Source organism: Stegastes partitus, unplaced genomic scaffold (assembly GCF_000690725.1).
Source record: "Stegastes partitus isolate 25-593 unplaced genomic scaffold, Stegastes_partitus-1.0.2 Scaffold42, whole genome shotgun sequence".
Classification (NCBI taxonomy): Eukaryota; Metazoa; Chordata; class Actinopteri; family Pomacentridae; genus Stegastes; species Stegastes partitus.
This window is the reverse complement of record NW_007577773.1, coordinates 835660-856271: the sequence shown is the minus strand read 5'-3', so window position 1 is coordinate 856271 and position 20612 is coordinate 835660. Positions and strand designations below refer to the sequence as shown.

General features: G+C 42.0%; 1 protein-coding gene across 4 annotated transcripts in view; it reads right to left on the bottom strand.

Annotated features, from left to right (window-relative positions):
* Window positions 1-20612, bottom strand: part of vav2 (vav 2 guanine nucleotide exchange factor) — a 245117-nt gene that overhangs the window by 40621 nt on the left and 183884 nt on the right. For all 4 annotated transcript variants that reach the window (XM_008304892.1, XM_008304908.1, XM_008304901.1 and 1 more), the window contains exons 4-7: window positions 15925-15993; window positions 4631-4736; window positions 2533-2631; window positions 65-133 (exon numbers count right to left, since the gene is read on the bottom strand). In XM_008304892.1, the coding sequence (XP_008303114.1) occupies window positions 65-133; window positions 2533-2631; window positions 4631-4736; window positions 15925-15993 (343 nt within the window). The remainder of the gene's footprint in view (window positions 1-64; window positions 134-2532; window positions 2632-4630; window positions 4737-15924; window positions 15994-20612) is intronic.

The window sequence follows — 20612 nt, the reverse complement described above, 5'->3', positions numbered from 1 at the left end:
CGGTGTTGGGCACATCAAGCCATGCCGCATAGACGTCACGTTCTCTGCTTGAGCAGTCACTCACCTCAAGGTTGACGAAGATAGCCTCCATGTCTTGGGGACTCAAGTATTGCTTCAATGGGATCATGTAGTTCTTGAAGAGAAACCAGAGGCAAATCAGTATCTTTATGGGACATATCCATAAATGTCCTCTACACAAGTAAATACTGAAACTGGCAGTTTTTTTTTATGTCAAAAAATGCACATTAAATAAAGCTGTGAGCTTTTAGCAGATCTGTAAGACTGTGTTTGAAGGACGGCACAACTGAAAGTTAACTGCAGCAACACGGAAAATCAATACCAGGCTACAGTGTAGAAGTCATTTAATTTCAGGCTGTAACACTGAGTGTGCCATAAATACATACAGCTGTTGTGTATGTTGCACTTGTGCTCGAAGGGGGGGAAAAAAAACAAAACAAAAAACCCCACAAAACCTGCCTGTTATTTCTCCAAAGCAGTTTTATGGCTGTCACATTTCATCATCATAATGATAACAAATAGATCAACTAAGAAGCAAACGAAGAGATGACAGTCTTTATTAACCCCAACTCAATTAAGCTTTACGAGTCCTCTGCTCGCGAGAAGGTTATTTATTCTCATTTGGACTTGTGTTAGTCTGACGTGGGGAAACACAGGATACACATTTAGTTTAATGAAATTAGTGGAGCGGATGATTTGTGGCGCTCTATCAAATCGCGAATGAAATCTGTCAACATGGAAACTGATGCGTTAGCAGCAGCGATCTCGACAATGGTTCGTTATTACGCCGAGAGAGCTGCAATATGCGTGCATACGAGAGTTTACGATGCTTTGAATGCACGGAATTTGCTGTTTTACACGGAAGCTGCTTGAGTTTGCCTGCGTTTGTTGGCAGTAGTGTTGAGGGAAGCGATCACTAATGCAATCACGTTACATTTCCAAGCAAAACAGTGTAGAATTACACTCTGCAAAGTCCCTGATACACTCATGAACGGACATGGATGTATGCAGCGAGGTGGACGGTGTAAATGCACATGCTCCTGCTGCTGTCCATAATGTAAATCTCCCGTCCACACCATTAAACTCCACGAGCAACCTGCCAAAGCTATTCATCATAAAACATGCTAAGATGCTCATCGGGTTATGGTTAATTTATGAGAAATTCTTAACTCCTGCCAAATAAGATCAGTTTTAACCAGCAGTGCTGCAGGAAAACAGAAAAAAAAACCCTCCAATGGCAGCACAGTACCAGAAGGGTGAACAACTAGTATTAAAAAATTATGTCAAATTCACAGTCTTACAAAATCAGGAGATGCAGCATATATGTGTAACAAGTACAGTCGGTTTTTTTTTTTTGGGAAACTTCTCCTACAGTAGCACCTGTGATATGCACTTAAAGCCGCAGGGATCAGCGTCTCCTGTGGGGGCTGAGCCAATAATAACCACATCGATCAGCTCCTGTGACATTTGTGCTCCCCAATGAATCTGCCGATACTTGACATTTCCATGCTGTGACCCGGGCCCACAGGCCTGAGACACCAACAAAGAAGAAGAGAAAAAAAAGGAGACTCTAACAGTAACATGCTTGTGTCAGGATGAAAAGGCCCGTTTAACACTTTTTAAAAATGACAAGAATCAATGAAAAATGTGTTTGGGGCTTTCATGTTTTCTTTTTTAGTAATGAACAGATGGATGATTGTTTATTTGCATTTTTAATTGTCCACATTTGGGTTGTTGCTTCAGAAAGAAAATGACTCAGTGTTCCAAAAGCTTCCATGTCTGTGTTTTGCACTCATGGTTAGACTGTACCACTGATGCCAAGGGACGTCTACATGCAGCCATGCACACCACCACTTTATGTAAGCTAGTAAACAGTGCATCTGAACATGCAATAACATGCCAGCAACACTATGTTAGGCATAAATCCAATGCTACAGACTATATATTGTTTATAACCTTATACTAATATTGTTGCCTTTGATTTAGTGAATTTACTAATAATAATTAATAATTACAAATCAATAAATCAGGTATTTATTAGTCTTTGGGTGATGTTTAGAATTTGTATCATTACAAACACTCTCTGGTCCAGTTGAAGATGGCGGGGGACACACTCAAATAAAGTAGAATTAGATCAAAAACAACAGCAATACATTGGATTAAAACTCTACTTTTTGTTCACATATGTCTCCAAAACTGTCACATGCTGTAGACTCCCCTCCACTAATGGTGCAGTCCAATGACTAGTGGAAAAATGCAGAAATGAAAAAAAGAAAAAAGAATTATTCTTTATTTTTGTACAAAAAGTCAAATTCTGAAGCAGCAACCCAAACACCATCAATTAAATATAAGAGTGAGACACAGTTATGCATTTGTGAAGTAAATGAAAACCACTGATTTTCATTTGATAGCTTTCAATGGTGCATATTGATAAATTGATATACATGGATCATAAAAAAATGCCTACCTATCAACAAACTCACATGTATGATCCACCTTTATCCATAAACTCACCTTCTCGATGTCCTCTAAAGTCTTGTAATACTTGGCTTCAGTTTCCTGGATCTCCACTAAGCAGCAGTTTCTCTTGTCATCTTCTGTCATACCCATTTTCTACAGAGAGAATAACAAATATAATAGAATGAGTCACAACAATCAGACAACATAATTCTGGATTATTGAGCAACTCCTAGTCCATTTTCTTACTTTTTACCATGATGTATTTGCCATTTTTAACATGGCCGCCGGTGTTCCAGTGATGATTTTTAATGCGTTTAGGAGGAAAATAATTTGGATTTTGTGTAATAGGTAAGAATTCAGTGCCACTGCAACGCAATGCCACCGAACCAGTTGGAACAAACCTGTGCTTCCATGCTTTAGAAATTCTAAAGTACATTTTCCAATATTCTAGGTGTCCGTTGTTTCTATTCATTTCCAAACAGTATGAAAATCTATTAGCACCCTCGCGAAGACGGTGCAATCCATCAAATCCATCTAGCTGCATTATCAGCATGGGATAATGCAGTGCAGCCTTCCAATCCAATCACTTCCACTCAATTTACACTTAAACTGCTTTACCATGCGACCGTAATGAAACACTGACAAGATGAATGCAGCCTTGATGTTGACTGTGACAGATTACACAACTCAAGCAGGTTTCAAGAGTCAGCTTTTCGTTGCTTCGCCAGAATAATCCCCTCATTATGGCCGAGGCGCGTTTCTATGAAGTCTTCGCGTATGTTGGGTTTGCTAATTGATTTTCATGTGAAATTAATGCAAACTGATCGTTAATGGAGTAGAAAAAAAAATACACCCATAAAGCCAAAAACTGCATACTAATATCTGTAGAGTTAAGGACTCCAATCATGAGCTCAGATTGGACCGTGCTCCTATAAAAAAATGTTTCTAATTAAACACAAAATCAACTCGAATCGAACAGAAACATTCACATACAGACTGGCCGACTGCCTGCAGTTGGCAGCATGGATGGAATGAAATGAGTGGTGATGATTTGGACTTGGAGGAGAAAGGGAGGCGTGTGAAGTTACTGAGCTTTTCTATGTCTCTGCATGTGTGGGTTTAAACAGGCATATGTATGCATATGTAGATGGATCCAAGGTTGTTGGGTTAGAACCATGCAAGCAGGCATGTCACAGGGTGGCAGAGGAAGATGTGAACTTCTACATATGGCATTTCTCACGAGGCCCCATGTCTAAATAAGTCTCCATATATGAACATGTGCTTCTTTGAAAGAACAGTCTACTGGAAGCGAGTCGCCCTAATGACTATGGCAAACACACACACACACACACAGAGGCTTTATTTCTCGACATATTCTCAGTGCGGCGGCATTGATATGAGCAGCTCGACTAACTAAGCCATCTGGTGCAGATTTGGCTGTTGATATGATAACCGGGGAAAAATAAATAAATAAACAAATGGAGCTAACAATGCAGAAACGCGAGTCCAATCCAGGCCTTAATCCAGCATCCAATCAACCAATCAGAATAGCGGGGGCCCGAAGCCAGACGGACGATGTTTATTTGTCTCTGGCCTTTTTTATGTGGCAGCTGGTGGCGCTCGCTGACGTCAGTTTTAACGCTGAAGTCACACAGGCCCTGAGTCACACTTTCAACCAGATGGGGTCTTCTTCCTCTGCCGCCGTGCGATGGGGGGGTCGCTGACCTAATCGGGGGCAGATCGTCCTCTCGGGATGCCGGGAGTTTGTTATAAATGAGGTGGCGGAGAGAGAGAGAGGGGAGTCAGGGTGGTGTGAGTCATAAACAACAGCAGCACTCACCTGCATGTATCTGATCTGCAGCATGAGAAAGGCAAAGCAAGTCAGGTTTATTACCGGTTATGAGAGAGACACGTACTGCAAGAGCGATTAGACACATAACGTCATGCAGATCGAGTACGAAAATGACAATGAGGATCACAGAAACAGCCTAAGGTTAGTTAAAAGTGAGTGGAGGTGTTTCCTATGTAGCTCCATTGCATTCTTCTAATGCAATCATGGGTTTTACCTTCATGGGGAAATGAAATCATGCAAACTGAAAGTGCACGAGACGTCAGTCCTAACGACAGAAGGGCAGCGACTCTAAGTCCTCACCATGGGTTGTCGTACTTCCACCTTAATGATGTCCTCGTAGATGTCGTCGCCGTCGTCCTCGCATGGCACGCAGTCGTAGATGTCATCCTCGCCCAAGTCGTGTTCGCTGGGGAGAAAAAAAAAAAAACACAAGCACACATGTTAGATGAACACCAAACCGCAACCTTAAATCAAAAAAAAAAAAAAAAAACCTCACTTGTCCACTTTAAAGTTCTGACAGCTGAAAGGCACCGAGCAGTCGAAACCAGTGTGAGCTCATTATCTTTCACAAGAGCGACACCGGCGACCCGGGCAAAGGGAGGGACGGAGCACCCGGCGTTCACAAAGCCTCCATGAGCAGCGCTATTAAGTGGCATTTCCCTTTAATGTGTTTATGTTGCTTTGGCACCCAGCTAGCTAACTGACCTTTAATTAGGCGAGCAGCCAGCAGAGCACAGGCAGTTGCCGTGGAGAGGAAAGGCGTCTTCTGGGAAACATCCCTGCACTCACCCTGTTCTGTAGAAGCAGTTATTGTTGTTGTTGTTTGGGGAAACTTACGGAGACGGTGGGAATAACCTCAGCAGAGAAAACGCTTCGGTGACGGGCCCGTGTCGATGTAGTTTAATAAAAAAAAAGGGAGCTTTAAGTCACAAAAAGGGGGATAAAATATTAAACAGTGTAAATAAATAACGCTAGAGTTGCCTGCTAAATAATGGAGGACGCGCTTGGCAACACCAAGTTTGTTTAAACAAAATTCCAATTACCTCGACTGTACTGAGGCTCAGGCGGTGTGATGCTGCTGTATAATGCTGCCATGGATTCAATTCAATGAGTTACAATATTGAAAGAGATGTTTTAGCCCATATTTGCTTGCATTTTGGCAAATTAAAATCCTGACAACTATCACTGGATTACTCTGATAATAAAGAAACCTTAAAAATCTGCTGAGTTTTCCTGATTCTTAAAATGATTTATTGACATTTATTCACGTCGGGCATTAGAGAGATCCTCTGAAAATGGAAGTCGAATTAATTCCACAAATATGTGTCTGTGCATTCGGCTTCGATTGAGCTGCGACTCCGAGACGGAATCGGTTTTTTGCCACAAATTGGATCTTAATTGCCTCTATGAGCTGTATGTCACATCCAGCGCTGCAGCTCCAGCTTCTGTCAGCACTGATACGCAACAGTGGCACGCTGTGGCAACGTCGGGCATGCAAATGTACCTTCCACCTCCACCTTTAGGTAGAGATCCGAACCTCTGCTGCCTCCGCACATTCAGGACAGCAGCTCACCAGACGTCCTTGAGCGGGACGATTAATGCCCTCCGGCTCAAGGGATGCTGTTTTGTACTCTGACCTGTACTGAGCGAGGGCGAGCGAAAACAGGATTTCTCTTCTTGGATGAATAGTTCCTCCTCCAAACACATCTGTATGTGACCCCCTGCACATAAATCTGCCTGTTTGAGTATTCTCCGAGCGGCTGCTTCGCCCCTACCTGCCTAATGGGGGCTATAACCTTTTTGTCCTTTCACCCAAACCAACCGGATTTAGCCAAGGAAGTTTCAACTTTGAAGTCCCTGAAATGGGCTCTTTCACTTTTTATTAATTCATGAAACAAGATTTGTGGGCACAGTGCTAAAAATTGTTGTTGGATTCTTTCCACTGTGACATGGCTACATGGGACATCTAAATTCAAAGCTAAAATATTCCTTCCTCTGTGTGAATAGAGGGATAAAAAAAAAAAAAAGAATTAGAAAAGACAGAACTGCCCTCAATCAAATATTCAGCTCATAATGCTCATGCGGAGGTTGTTTGAAGTTTTAATTGAGGTGGCTTTGGTTCACTCTTGGCTCTGTGCTTCGTCTTTCTTCATTACGCGAAAGTAGCTCACGTTGAATGCTGAAGAAGCTGCGTGGGAGGACGGCGGCCGGCTGATGCCGTCCCATCAAGCATCTCCCCCCCTGAACTTCCGAGACTACAGTACGGGGATGGATGTGCTGAACGGAGGAGAGATTTTAGGAAAGCTGATGTTGTACTTAATTTAGTTCTAATCCCACAGAGATAGCAGCTTCTCCAGAGAGAACATGGTAGGAACCTCTGAATGGACTCTACTTTATAGAGCACTAATAAGAGTAAACACAGAGAAATAAAAGATGGTATTGAATTCTACAATCAATATTAACTCGGTTCCCATCATGTGGCTGTTTCTCATCATTTGTATCTATCAGTGCTGATTAGCGATAACATGTCTGGCTCTGGAACATTTCCTATTGATTAGTGATGACATTTCAGCCCCTTCATCTCTCACTTGCTTATTTTGTCGCCGTCTCTGCTCATTTTCAGTCAAAACAGATCCATGTGATGCTTTTTTTTTTATTATTATTAATGATTACCGATTGATTTAGCAGAGGGCACGCCGGGTTTAATGGAAAACTTGCTGTTGATTTTGTTTAAATCCCTTCCTCCTCGAGGCGTCTTCATTCATGTCTGGCTCTTACATCTAATCCCCAAACACCTCGCTGAGGTTTGCTTATATCTGACCCCAAAGATAGACCAGTGTTTCACTATGATCATATCTAACTGACAGAGTTAATGTAAGGTAAACATAAAATCTCTCCTGACATAACTGATGACTCATTAAGCAGCAGAGTCTTTATTCTGTTGACCTATTTGTTTTTTTCCTGCTTGTTCAAGATCATCTGACTTTCTCTAAAACCTCCAGATTGATAATTGGTTAAGTCACTGATGAATGTCTTAACTGATTGTTTTCACCGTCAATACGTATTGATCCTCGGGTTAACAGTGAACCCAGTAACGAGGCCTTGATGTGGAAACCTGTAAGTCTTGTCTAAATATTGGATGGCAGTTTGTTAGAACCAAAAAACATTGGATCTCAGCATAGACTGTATAAAAGATGGACGTAGCTACCGTGACGTCGCCCGTTGGTTTCTGCACTGAGAAAATGAAGCCAGGGTTTTGCTACTTCCTGGTTGACATCTTGGATTTTTGGAGCCAGTGACGCAAAAATCGTCGGAGGAGCGATTGGTCAGACGGATTGAGAGGCGGGCCCTCTCTGCCCGCCCACATTTACCGCCTTCTGCTCGCTTCGTCTGTATCATCGCTGCCGACTGTCAATCAAGCCAGCCACGCCCCTTGAACCGCAAAATGTTGATGATTTTTTAAAAATTTAGTATTGATTTATTTTCAGATTGGCCACCTGGTCTCTGAATTTGACTACGAAAACTAATTTTAAAAAATCCTAAGCTGGAGGAATGCAGCATTTCGTGATCTGTGATCACGTCTTTTCCAATTCATTTCTATGGGAGCCAGGGCTTTTTGGAGCCAGGACGAGCGGACGTAATGATATTGCAGGTTTTCGACACTTCCGGGTTGGCTTCATTTTTCAGGGCCGGTTGCTACGTCCATCTTTTATACAGTCTATGGATCTCAGTAGTGATGACATTTCAGATAACATTTTTGAGGGGGATTTGATTGTATTGTATTCGATTCAGTTTCAGTTTCTTTTTAACTTGGATCTGTCCTTTCTCTAACGTATTTCCTCCTTTTCCTTTTTTCACTTCCATCATTTATCCCTTCTTTCCTTGCTGCAATTTGTCTTTTTTGTGTTGTTTTATGTCTCACTAGGACAGTTTTGTCTAATTTGTGTCGCGTGTCTCGCTTTTTCTTTTGTGTCTTGTGTTGTTTTGTCTCCTTTTTGTGTCTCTTACACACATTTCACATTGAAATGAATTCTATCCATTCTTTTTGATGCGGGGAGAAATAAGCATCTGTTGCTCAAACAAAGTTCAATAGAGCGGATGTCATGAAACAACCAAGCACCAAACAACCAGTCACACATATGCGATGCAGCGTTAATGAGGTTGTCGATGCGGCTTGTGGGATGTTGTCGCTGTCTTCCTGAAGGACTTGGCGAAGTTGGCGAACATTTTGGGCGACGGCATCACGCGTCCGTCCAGAGCATCGTGTGGCAGATGGTGGAGCTGTGGAGCTGACAAGCCAGCATCAAACAGCTTCTTCTCATTTTTCTCTTGTCATCTGTTGCATTGTGTCATCTGAATAAAGCTGCATTTTAAGATGGCCTTTTATAGTCACTGGTCAATAGAGGGTCTAAGTACTGGTCACTTTCTCTTATCATGATCCTCAGTGTTTGAGAATTTGCTTTTTGTGCACAAATGGCTAAATTGAACCCTTTCCAACTAGAACAACAAAATTTTAAACCTTTTCACTAGGTCAGAATGGAAGAGCATTTGTATGCTGCGTTTTCATTTTTGTTCAATGCATATTAGGTATAAATGGCAAAAAAAACTTTCATTGTTTCACTGTTTTCATTTCAAATTTTAGGAGTATAACTAATATAATGACTGTTTTTTTTCAGTGTCTACAATAATTGCACCACTAAAATTCTTTTCATTGTTGAAGAAGCTGACATAACTCATTTGGGAGTCAGATTACCTTCATATGTACAAGACATCAGAAAGAAGTGGACACTAACCTGGGGGCCAAAGTTTTTTAGATTTGAAGTTCAAGGTTAGAATCAGGTTCGCTAATGGCAGAGGGCTTAGGCATATATTATTGATGGTAAGGTTAATGTTTCAGGGTGCCAGGGCTCCGGTGAGCAGTAAATGTGTGTGCATAATGGGATCTTTTATTAGTCATGTTGAGGTGACATAAATCTATGGACACAGTCACAGTGTGGGGACACTTTTAGGGACAAAAGGCAATTAAACACAATGTAAATTGTTATTTTTAGTGTGGGGACTTGGTTTAATTTGAGGGTGGGATTAGGTTTGTTTGTTTGCAAATTGTTAGAAAGAGAAAGAGCCAGGAATCAGAATGACATATTTCCAGCCAGCGTAGTCAGACTGTCACACCACAACTTCACTATTTGTCTCTTTGTCCCTTGGGTTTGGGCGGACATTAATAAATCATACAAATGCGATTACGTGCGCAACTGTTTGTGTGTGTAGGTGTGCGCTTGTGCATGTGTGAGCATCATAATGCATCAGTGAGATAGAGAGTGGGAGTGGGGGACCAGAGGACTCATGAATTAGGACTGATTTTCTGTCTGATTACACAATGACGGACCAGAGGCTGCCCAGTGTGCTTGCACGCTATCGGCCCGCCAGTCTGGGCTCAATGACATGGAGCTGCAACGTTGGAGAAAAGGGATGGAGAATGACTCACTACAGCACAGCTAATGAGCATATATCCCCAGAGGCTTGGCCGTCTTACAGGTTCTATCTGAATAATATGTTTTATTTCAAATACAAAAATGTTTTTTTTTTGTGTGTGTGTTGCACTGGAAGCTCCATGTAGCATATTGGTTTTTCACAATATAGCAATAGTGCCACACTGCATTTGTGCAGTTGACAAATCAAAACCAATCAAAATGTTAATGACCTGTGGAGTTTGGTTGTACCAGGATACGTCACAGTGCAAACATGGTGGACGACATGGACCAGTGAATTTGTTGTCCATATAATCCTATCATTGGTAAGGAGTATTAGGCCCCACAGGAAAATCAAAGAGTTTATCCTCTTGGGAGCAAGAATGTACTCCCATTGCATTGAATTTTGAGATTTTTATATTTTATATGTCCGAAGGTACTCTAAAAAGTTCTCAGCCCCACCAGAAAATATCACCAGAGAAATATTGGTCCTGCATTATTTTTCAAAATAGTCTCCTTTAATTTTCAATGCACTTTGTTTACCAATGTTCAAGCTTTATGGAAGAAGGGACCCCCATCCTCACCCCAACCATTCAAGACAGATGGCCACTCTCTGCCCAAGCCTGGATCTGTCAGAGGTTTTTTTTTTTTTTTTAAACTTGTTTGCCACTGTTGCCAAAAGTTTGCTCAATAGCAATTCATAGGAAACTGTGGATTGGTTGGGTTTCTCTGTTTAAAATGTGTAGAGTCTTTACCTTACTGCGTGAAGTGCTTTGAGATGACCTATGTTGTAAATTGGCACCATATAAAAATCATTGAATTGGAAAGGAGGCTGCAATGTGGCTCGGCGGTTAGCACTGTCGCCTCGCAGCTAGAAAGTTGCCGGTTCAAGGTTAATTGGTGATTCTAAATTGTCCATAGGTGTGAATGTGAGTGTGCTTGGTTGTCTGTGTCTCTGAGGTGTAGCCCTGTGACAGACTGGTGACCTCTAGCTAGGATAGGCTCCAGCCCCCCTTGACCCTAGTGAGGATTAAACAGTGTATAGATAATGGATGGATGGATGAATTGAATAGAATTAAAGGTCATATGTTGAGCCTCAGATTCTCCTGAACAGCATAGGTGACTTCATCATCACTGAAAATGGCAGCCAAGCAGGTAGGATTTCAGTTTGGTAATCAGATGGAAGTCAGACGGTGCAGGTCGGGTCAGCTTAATTCATGAAGCAACAGTTCAAACCCATATTTGGCTGCTTCTGCCACCTGTCCTGTGCATTCTAGAGCAAAAGCACACCACTTCGAAGTTTTACTTTCCTTTTGTTTTTGATTGCTTCAAACATCTGAGTTTTTTGTGAATACAGCGACGCCCCAAAATGGGAGTTACACCCCTTGTTTCTGAGTGAAGTCAAGAGCTTCTGAAGTTCCCTTGTACATGGCAGCATCACAATAAATATCACCAATATACCTAGGGAGCCTCTTCTTGGGGGCATGAACCATATCCAAACAAAATTTCACAGCAATCTTGTGTGTAGATATTAAGACATCTGACACACTGGCCAACTGACTGTCATTGCCATCCTTGAGGCCCTTTTGCTAACAAGGTGACAACAACATTCTGATAACCTTGTAGTAAACATTGCTGCACTCTGTACTACCAATATCACATTATAAGCTGGTCAGGAAGCACAGCTGTTAAAAAGTGAAATATATCGGCACTCTAGGCTCAGAAAGGGCTTTTTTTTCATTCCACTAAAGGGACTGCAGCAGTAATTACTCCCCGGTGTATGGGATTACGTAACACTTTCAGCAGAAAAAAAATAAAAACGTAATCTCTTTTGATTTCACATACCGCATAACTCAAACACGTTTAGAACACAAAAAGACGACACTGCAGATGAGTCAGTGGTAACATGTGGCTGCTCTCTTTGGGCTTAGAAGAGATTTGACTGACTTTCAAGAAGATAATAGACACATGGCTTAAACATAACATAAATACAGAGCATCAGTTTGCTTGCATCCACTTTTAGGTATGTTTTCATCTTTTTACTTCTGCTAGCACACGATGTCGCTGTATGTATTGTGTATATGTGTGCAATATGTTGCAGTTTGATTAGTAAAATGTAAATATGCAGTGTATACGGCATTAATAACTTAAAAATCATCCACGTGTTTCTACTGCTTATCTCCATTTCTAAAATAGATTATTCTCAGTGGGAACATGTGGTAATAGAGTTCCATCTAAAATACACAGGACTTGTTACCTCGCACTAAAAAATACCTCAACTAGGCCCCGTCAATTTTCAAGTTATTGACTTTTCATGTCATCCTGCCCAAGGGATTAATGGAGCAAAATAAACTGCAACCGAGTGACACAAAGGGCTTGTGACAGTGCATGCTTCGGAATGGAAATCCATGTGTGCCTTTTTGCAGAGGAAAAAAAGTCCCTTGGCGACTGTGCCCGATCCACCCCCCATTTCATGCTTTGTCACCTCCAGGATGGAGTCATTCCAGATGGGGAGAACTCTCAGTTAGACGACACGAAGACTCGCCATCAGAAAGCCAGAGGGAGGGAGCGCGGGCCGGGTTTAGCACATTAACCCGCGAGACCTCAATTAGGTAGAGGGCGGACTCTACCTGACTCAGACGGAAACAGATATGGTCGAGCGGAATGCAAACCAGGGCACGCAAATATATACCTGTCCTAGAATCTCCATGCCGTTTATTTACAGCGAGCACTTCCAGGTGAGATCGTAATGACAGCTTAAAGCCTCGATCTACCTCTGTTGACATGAAATCTTCTGACGTAACATTATAAATACGGAAACCATCCATGTATGCAAGTGACCTCTACTCCTCTAAAATGACATACCAAGTATGCATTTTCTCATGCTTCATCCAGACAAGCTGCTTGCTGCAGAACAGCAAATATCTAATCTATCACTGGTAAAGAGTGAACATCCAGCCGTCCTCAGAGATCTCAGAGTTCCCCCAGGTCAAAGTCTTTTTGGCCGAGTAACACAAAAGCATGATTGATCTTTTCTCCTAACATTTAGTCTGCTGCCACAATCTTGTTTTCTCACCTCAAGTTAAAATCCATTTCTAAAGACTTCCCCATATAGCAGTTAGCACCCTCTGCCATCATACCACTGAACTTAATGATGCCATTTTATTGATTTTTATCGTTTGCTATAATGTCGCTGCTTTACTCTCCTTCTCTTTTGGTGACAATATTGCTGTTTTATTCCTAACACGCTGTTGTTTTTATGACACCATATGTCCTGTCATTGCATTATTTTCTTCCTCTGGGATGATGCTGTTGAATGAAATGGCTTTTATATCCATTAAAAAAAAAATGAGTGTTATTACTGAGGTTAGATTATCATTGTCCTCTTTTCTCACTGTTGCAGCTCAGTCATGCACACGTTGTAAACCATCATGTGCATCAATATTTCAGGCTAATTAATAAGTCTTTGAGAGCGGGGGGTTATTGCTAGCGTGGCCCTGTGTGCTACGTGTGTCCGAGTGAATTAGGTGCAAGAACCTGCTGATGAATCAATTATGCGTCTGTCCATTGGTGGAATGAAATGCATAGATGTTCTTTGTTAAAGGTCAAGAGTAGCCGTGCTGCAGAGGAGCATGATTAATTTAATAAGACCGAGCCCTTAGCACTTACAGGTTACACAAAGAGCACAGTGTTACAACACCACTGACCGTTTTAGAAGAAGAAAAAAAAAACTGATGAACTCAATCTTCTGCTGCCATGGTGACAGAGGTCAAACCCCACCAGTGGAGGGAGGATATTATAGAGGTCGAAGGTTGGAGGCACATTAAAGGCACACCATTTGCTGTAACAATAGTACAACAAGCATCAGAACCCTACTTTTGTGTTTGCCTTCTTTGCTGGGCGAACTCAGTGACACTTGTTGCTATGGATACATGTGCTCACTATAGCCCCTGGATCTTTTAGTAGTAATTTAAATAACCGGTATTGTGTGCAAAGTGGATGATGGGTTTAGAGTAAAATAAAGAGCGAGGAAGATAACAAGGAAGATAATTTCACTTTTTCTCATGCATTTAAGGACACGTCAGGAAGCACGAGCATGAAGTTTTACATTTAGGATACAGAAGACAGACTTGTGTATTGTACAGATTTTATGACATTGGTTTTTGAAAAATTTGGCACCTTGTCGGATTTTTCCACATTATATTTTGCAGTCTGACTTGTATTCAGTAAATAATCATTACGTGCAATGTACGTTTTATGAATGTTTCGAGGTATATTGATTTTGCACACCATCATGTATCAGCACTTCCTTTTTGGGATGTGTCCATGAATTTAGAATTACTCTTTTAATATATTGTACAAAAACTCTTGTACTCTTGTGAAAATACTGTGCCTCTCTGGTGGAACCAACTCCCAGTTCAGGTTCTGTAGGCAGAGACCTTCTCTACTTTTAAGACAAGGTTAAAACTTTCCTTTTAGATAAAGCTTATAGTTAGGGTTCGTTACGGTGACACCAAACCATCCCTCAGTTATGCTGCTACAGGCCTCTGCTGCTCTTTTTCTTTACCGTCACCCCAGCTGGTCCAGGCAGATGGCCACTGTCCCTGAACCTGGTTCTGAAGGTTTCATCATTTTAAAAGGGAGTTTTTTTTTCTTCCCAATCTCGCCAAAGAGGCTGCTCCAAGGGAAATATTTGGATGTCTTGGGTTTCTCTACAATACATAAGGTGCCTTACTATGTCAACTGTGCTGAGATAACTTAAGCTGACTGTAATTTCTGATGCAATTTGGGTCAAATTAGCTGCTGCTATTTGTGGCAAACCTGCATCTCCTTTAGCCCTCAGTATTTCACTAGTCTGTCTCAATGTTTCCCGCCTCACTAACTCCTGCATTAAGCCAAAGGGTACATGACAAAAAATAGACAGCAGCCTATCAGTCTGTTTTTTTTTTTTTTCTGTGAACATATTTTGAAGCCTGTTCCTGTGCAATATTGAACGTATTAGAGAAAGGCTCTTGTTCCAAGTGTTTCAGGGCTGCATATTTGAACTATAATCCAGCATTAGCCTGCTTGGCTAGCACTCCTGTCCTCTAGCAAGAGCACACTCCTCATCCTCTAAAGAACATCCCAATCATGTATTCAGCGGGCATATATCTATAGCTCACATGCTCTCCTTTCTATATCCTCTCCCTCCTATCTCCCTGTGATGAATGACACCCATCTCAGAGCGGTTAACTAATTATTCTCCATTAATCTGAGTCAAGCGGCTGCTGTCATCGCCGAAACCGCTGCCAACTCCGGGAGCCTATGACTCTCTTTCACACGCCGCAAAACCCACCTAACGTTCTCCAAAGCAGGCGGCCGGGCAGCCAGGCGAACGCGGAGGCAGCCAAGCCTAAAGCCGGAGCAGTGCCGGTGTCACCATGGCAACAGGCAGCGTGACAGAGAGCTCCATGCTTATGTAATTAAGCAGTTAGAGGAAATTGGAAGAAGTGGCAATCATGGTTCACTTTGAAACATCACAAGATATACCATATATACACGATGGGTAGAGAACCGTCACCCATCCAGATGCTTCCTTAAAAATATATCTAGGAGACAGCTGTATGTGTTTTGACTACAAAATCCCACTTAAAACCAGATATGAAATATCAATAATGCAGCAAGTACAAACACTCTGTAATGGCATCACTGATACTTTTGTAGAAGCAGCTGTTTAGCATTCTCACCTAAAAGCCATTTCAGAGTCTGTTCCCGCTACAACAGAACCGTGTTTACTGTAAAATGCAAAGAACCTTTCCAGTTATAGAAGGAAAAACAACAGCTTTTCAATCTGCCGTCACATAAAATCTGAGTGCAGCTGCATTAATCTCGTCAACAAACTCCTGCTTCCGCATATCAGGGATTCGGCTCAATTTTGAGAAGTTGATCCCCTCAAGGTAAACCATTATGTTTTAGGGTTTAGACCTCCAAGCTTAAGATTAGTTAGGTTAGGTAGAGGCTAAGGGTTGGCTATGATGTATGATTTTTATGATTAAGGTGAGGGGAAGTCGTCAGAGATATAATGCAATGTCCTCGAAAGTGACACGAACTGTTCGTGTGGGCGTTTGTGGTGGAACGTATACTTACTCTGCCAACTCCTCCAGGCTCCGGTACACATCATCCTCGTTCAGAGCTGTGTCCTCCGACGGAAAAGGCCTGAAAACAAACACAAACATGGAGTGAGCGAGGGCAAAAAAAAACGCTTTATCACGACACAACACCGCAGTGTCCCAGGTAAGAAAAATAACCAGTTGGTAACAGCGTGTTCTATCTGTCAGGCTGTCACTCTTGCCTCCATCACTTCAGCAGCAGCACAACAGCAGGATCTATTCAACAGAGGACCCCATCAGTCACAAACAACATTGTCAAAACACATCAACACGCTGCGACTGACAGACTAAAGGAAAAAAAGAAAAAAGAAAAACTGCCATCCTCCCAACTTTCTTAAGAATTCAGGAGGGGAAACTGTCTTTTTCTTCAGGTGGACAGGCAGGTGTCTAATAAATCCTCTCCGGGCATCTGGCCAGTTTTCAAGGACCATCAGGGACAAGGTTGAGCAAGATAAAAAATAAAAAAACCCCACAGAAAATGACAAAGTTTAGAGCTGTAATTTTTCCTCCGCAGAATGTGACCTTCACTATTTACACGAAACAAACATTCCAGTCGTGAGAAAACAAAAATAGCACTCGTGCATTCGTGTCGGCTTATCGTGCGGCAATCCAAATGATTCACACCAAGTCATCTTCTCAAATTTCACATTCCTGCCCACGCCGTGTCAACAAACAATACTCCCGGGGAGTGGCAGAGCATAAAAACGGATGACTAATCAATTAGCTCATTAAACGGGGTGGATTTATGGCTAATCTTTTTAGAGATATCCGATTTCTGCAAACATTATCCTGAAGTGCAAGGATCAGGTCTCGAATGGCCAACCGTGTTAATGATGCTTTTTTTCTTTTTTTTCCCCCTTTCACGAGAGCTGATTGTGATTGCTACAAATTATAGCCTATTAGCTTAATGCCCGTGCACAATTGAAACCCATTAAAATCAGCGAGGTCATGATCAGCGTTAATCATCGCCGACACTAGCGTTACAGAAATGCAAATACTATGTATTATTAGAATTAACCCTGAGTGCCTCTAATAAACAGTTAATCTAAAGACTCCCGATGCATCGCTGTTATGATGGTTTTCAGTTGAAGAAGTTTCTTAGGAGCCCGTTTGCTTGGATTCACCACAATAGCAGCGTAGTGTTATTGCCGTCCTCTCCTCGAGCACACAAAGCAGCAGCTTCTGCTACGTTTAACATCTCTGTAAGGCTGACCTTGTCTCTCTTCAGGTCTAATGTAACTACTAAACACATGTTCACTAGAAACACACACACAAGAGCCAGTGGGCATGCACATAAAGGACTCCTACTGTTACTCAAACAAGGGACGAGGGAGCGAAGGAGTGTGGGAGGTTGGCGAGGACGGCTAGGAGCAATCGGTGCCTATGCGTTCCTTTAGATTAGAATTACAGCAGAGCAACTGCAGGATTGTGAATTTAAATATACTTAATTCTTATGAGGAGAGGAACTCGATTCACAACATCTTCAGGGGTATTAGAATTTGAATTAAAATTAGGTTTACACTTCACAACAGTTTCAACATCTCAAAGGAGCATCTCGCTGATAAATGAAGAAGTCTGTGTGTGTGTGTGTCTGTGCGTCACTTTTCTCGACAACTGTTTGTCCGATCTACTTCCCACTTGGTAGGTGTGTTGTTGGGAAGCCAAACAGGTGCAGTGTTGGATTTGAAGATGTTTGGATGAGTGGTTCTCAAGAAACATAAGAACAAAAATGACAGTTGGTGGCTATGAAAGCATTTGTGAGGGTTATGGAATCTGTTTTGTGTTTTTTTCTCTGCCTCCTGTGCTTGTGTTTTGGTGGGTGTGTGTTTTCTCTACAGGCTGGGCGGAGCTGAAGGGGAGAGGACTTTCTCGCGCTGGCATGTGCAACTCATCAGCTCATCAGCGGAGCACCTGAACTACAAGCTTCTCACAGATCTCCAGCGCCAGATGATTGTGATTCATCCTCGTGGTACAGCCAACCCGCTTAGTTGCTCTCCTCCGCGAAGCATTATAACTAAGTTTAAGTATTTGAGTCTCGAGTAATTTGTGTGTTTTTGTTTGCCTCCAGCGTTCCCTCTTCGACTCCAGCCTCCAGCGTTTCACGAGCCACACCAGCCGTAACCCTCTCCAGCTTCACCACGGAGCCCACCGCAACAAGCACCCTCACGAGAAGTTCTCCTTCCACGAGCACCTGCACTGGGAAAACCTCCACCGGGAAGAAGCACCTCGAGCACCATCCCCTGAGCACTGTCCCTGCGCGCACCGTCCGCGGATTCCTCCACGCCTCCCTCTCCAGCACTCCCTCGGCGGCACTTCCCCCTCCTCGGATCCCAGCACGGACTACCTGCACCCCCCTCGACTGACACTCCTGCATCTGGTTCCTGCTCCTGGTGACCCCCACTCCCTCACCCTTATTAATAAAACCTTTTCATTATAACCTGTTTCTCCTGCCTCCCCTTTTCGTTCGGGTCCGCCCGCACAGCCAGCGTTCACGGGCCGTCACAGCATTGAGGCAACATATCAACATAATACACTTTGCTGAATATTACAACGTCATGTCTCAAAGATGATTCCACCCATTCAATCCCCCAGAGAATCTCCACTGTGTAAGTTTGCACTAATGAGTTAACACTGCCACAGCACCAGATCCTACCTTTGCCATTTTGTTTTCTACTGCACATAGGCCTATTGCCACCTGATGTAAAGTTGTTTTGGATCTTCTTGCTGACCCTATGTATATGTGCCACGGTGCTGCAAGCAGCTATGCTTGTTTTTGCTTTTTGCTTCTCTCAAAACCAACTCAGCCGATCTACATCAAACCTAGCAGGTGCATCATTAGGTACTCGATTAAGTGCAGTGTTGGTCCCCGTATTGTAGCTAAAAGTTGTTTTCTCCTATGCTGTTATTCGCTGAATACCACAACCCGTCTTTTTCACTTCCACCGGTGTTCATGAGCGAAAACATGCCATGAAAAGCAAGACAGCTTTGTCATTGAACAAGGTGTACACCTGGTTTAGAAATGGTCAGATCAGAAATGTGCACATTGAGCTGGGACAGAAGGAATCTGGTCAAGGCCACTGTTTAACAACAACCCCAGTCGCTATGGAGTCTGCATTAAAAAATCTTTAAATCGGACGTGTTTCAGGAGAAGTGACATCGTTTCACTTTAATGTATTTGACGCAAACCACCATGAAAACACACAATGACCTTCCTGGTGGAGGCTGCAGCTGGCAGGGACCGCTGGTTGCCCTTGCAAGTCCGGCTTTGTCATCTGAAAACACTCATTACTCGATGTCCTCCACCAAGTGGTGAACGGTGGGGATGGAGGCTGCTGTCGGGTCCCTGACTAGTAAGACTTAGTCCAGGTCAGTAACTAGGAGCCTTCATGTCATTGTGGTGCTTTGTTTTGCTCTGGTCCACCTCCAGATTTTACTTGCTTTCTTTCTTTATTGTTTACAAATTAGATTCCTTTATCCTTACTCATTCCTATTTACAATTTATTTATCTAGCTACGTTTCTCATTCTTGTGCAAACATTAAAATGATCACCTGTGTAGCTTTTTAAACAGATTCAAGTGCTAAATTCAAAGTAAAGGTGGTTTAAATTAAAATAAAATGATCTTTTGTTGGATTTAATTAAAAATAGGCGATTAATAATATAAATAATTATCATATTAACTGAAATAAAACTGGTTTTTTAGCGAAGTATTTAGTACACAGCAATGTAGCACCTGACCTTCTGAAATAATCACCAAGTGTTACTAATCAGTAATTAAGCTCTGACACGTGCTTACAACATAAATTAAAGAATTAGAAGAATAAGCAATATCAGAAGCAAAATAAAAAACAACAACAACAAAAAAAACATTACTCAGCCCAAACCAGTTCCATTCTGGGAATCCTCAGTATTTCCAGAACACATAATAATAATAATCCAATTATAGCCACTGTGTAGAAGCAGTAGGTCCCACATTCAAAGAATTCTATTCTAATAAATTCCTGTGATTTAAAGAAGCTGACATATGCAAGAAACGATAGAGGAATTTCCTCTTGATAATCTGTTCCTATTTGAACAGTGCATTTTTTTAAATAGAATGAGATTAAACGCGACCAAATATTGGATATCAGACATTAAAGCTGGTTAGAAACGTTCACTCCAGTATGCTGAGACATCAATAGAGGTAAAGACTGGTTGATCTTGTTAGAAACCAGTTAACCTCTGCTTACTGAACAGTGCCCCAAATTACAGCAGCAATTTGTTGAATCATCAGTATTTCTTCTATTCTAGATGTTTAGTTTAATCTGAATAGATCTTTAACAGCATTTTGTCTTTCTGTGAAGCGGCATGTGTTGGAGAATGATTCCCCTTCATCAGTGTCTAGCTATGAAAAATCACATATATACAGTAATACTATTATATCATGTGATGTTATGCAAGGAAGAAAAATGTGAGATTGTGTTTTGGTGAAAGAAGGTACGTTAGGTGGGTATGTGTGATCAAGAGTCTAAAGATCGAGGATGTCAACAGCTCTTTCAACTTTTTGGATTATCGAGACGTAACTGAATTGACTTAACCTGAGTTGATTTTATTATGAATTAAATATCTTTTTAAGGATTAATGAGGATCAAATGCTGGTCAGACTTAAAAATCAAAGCAAAAAGCCA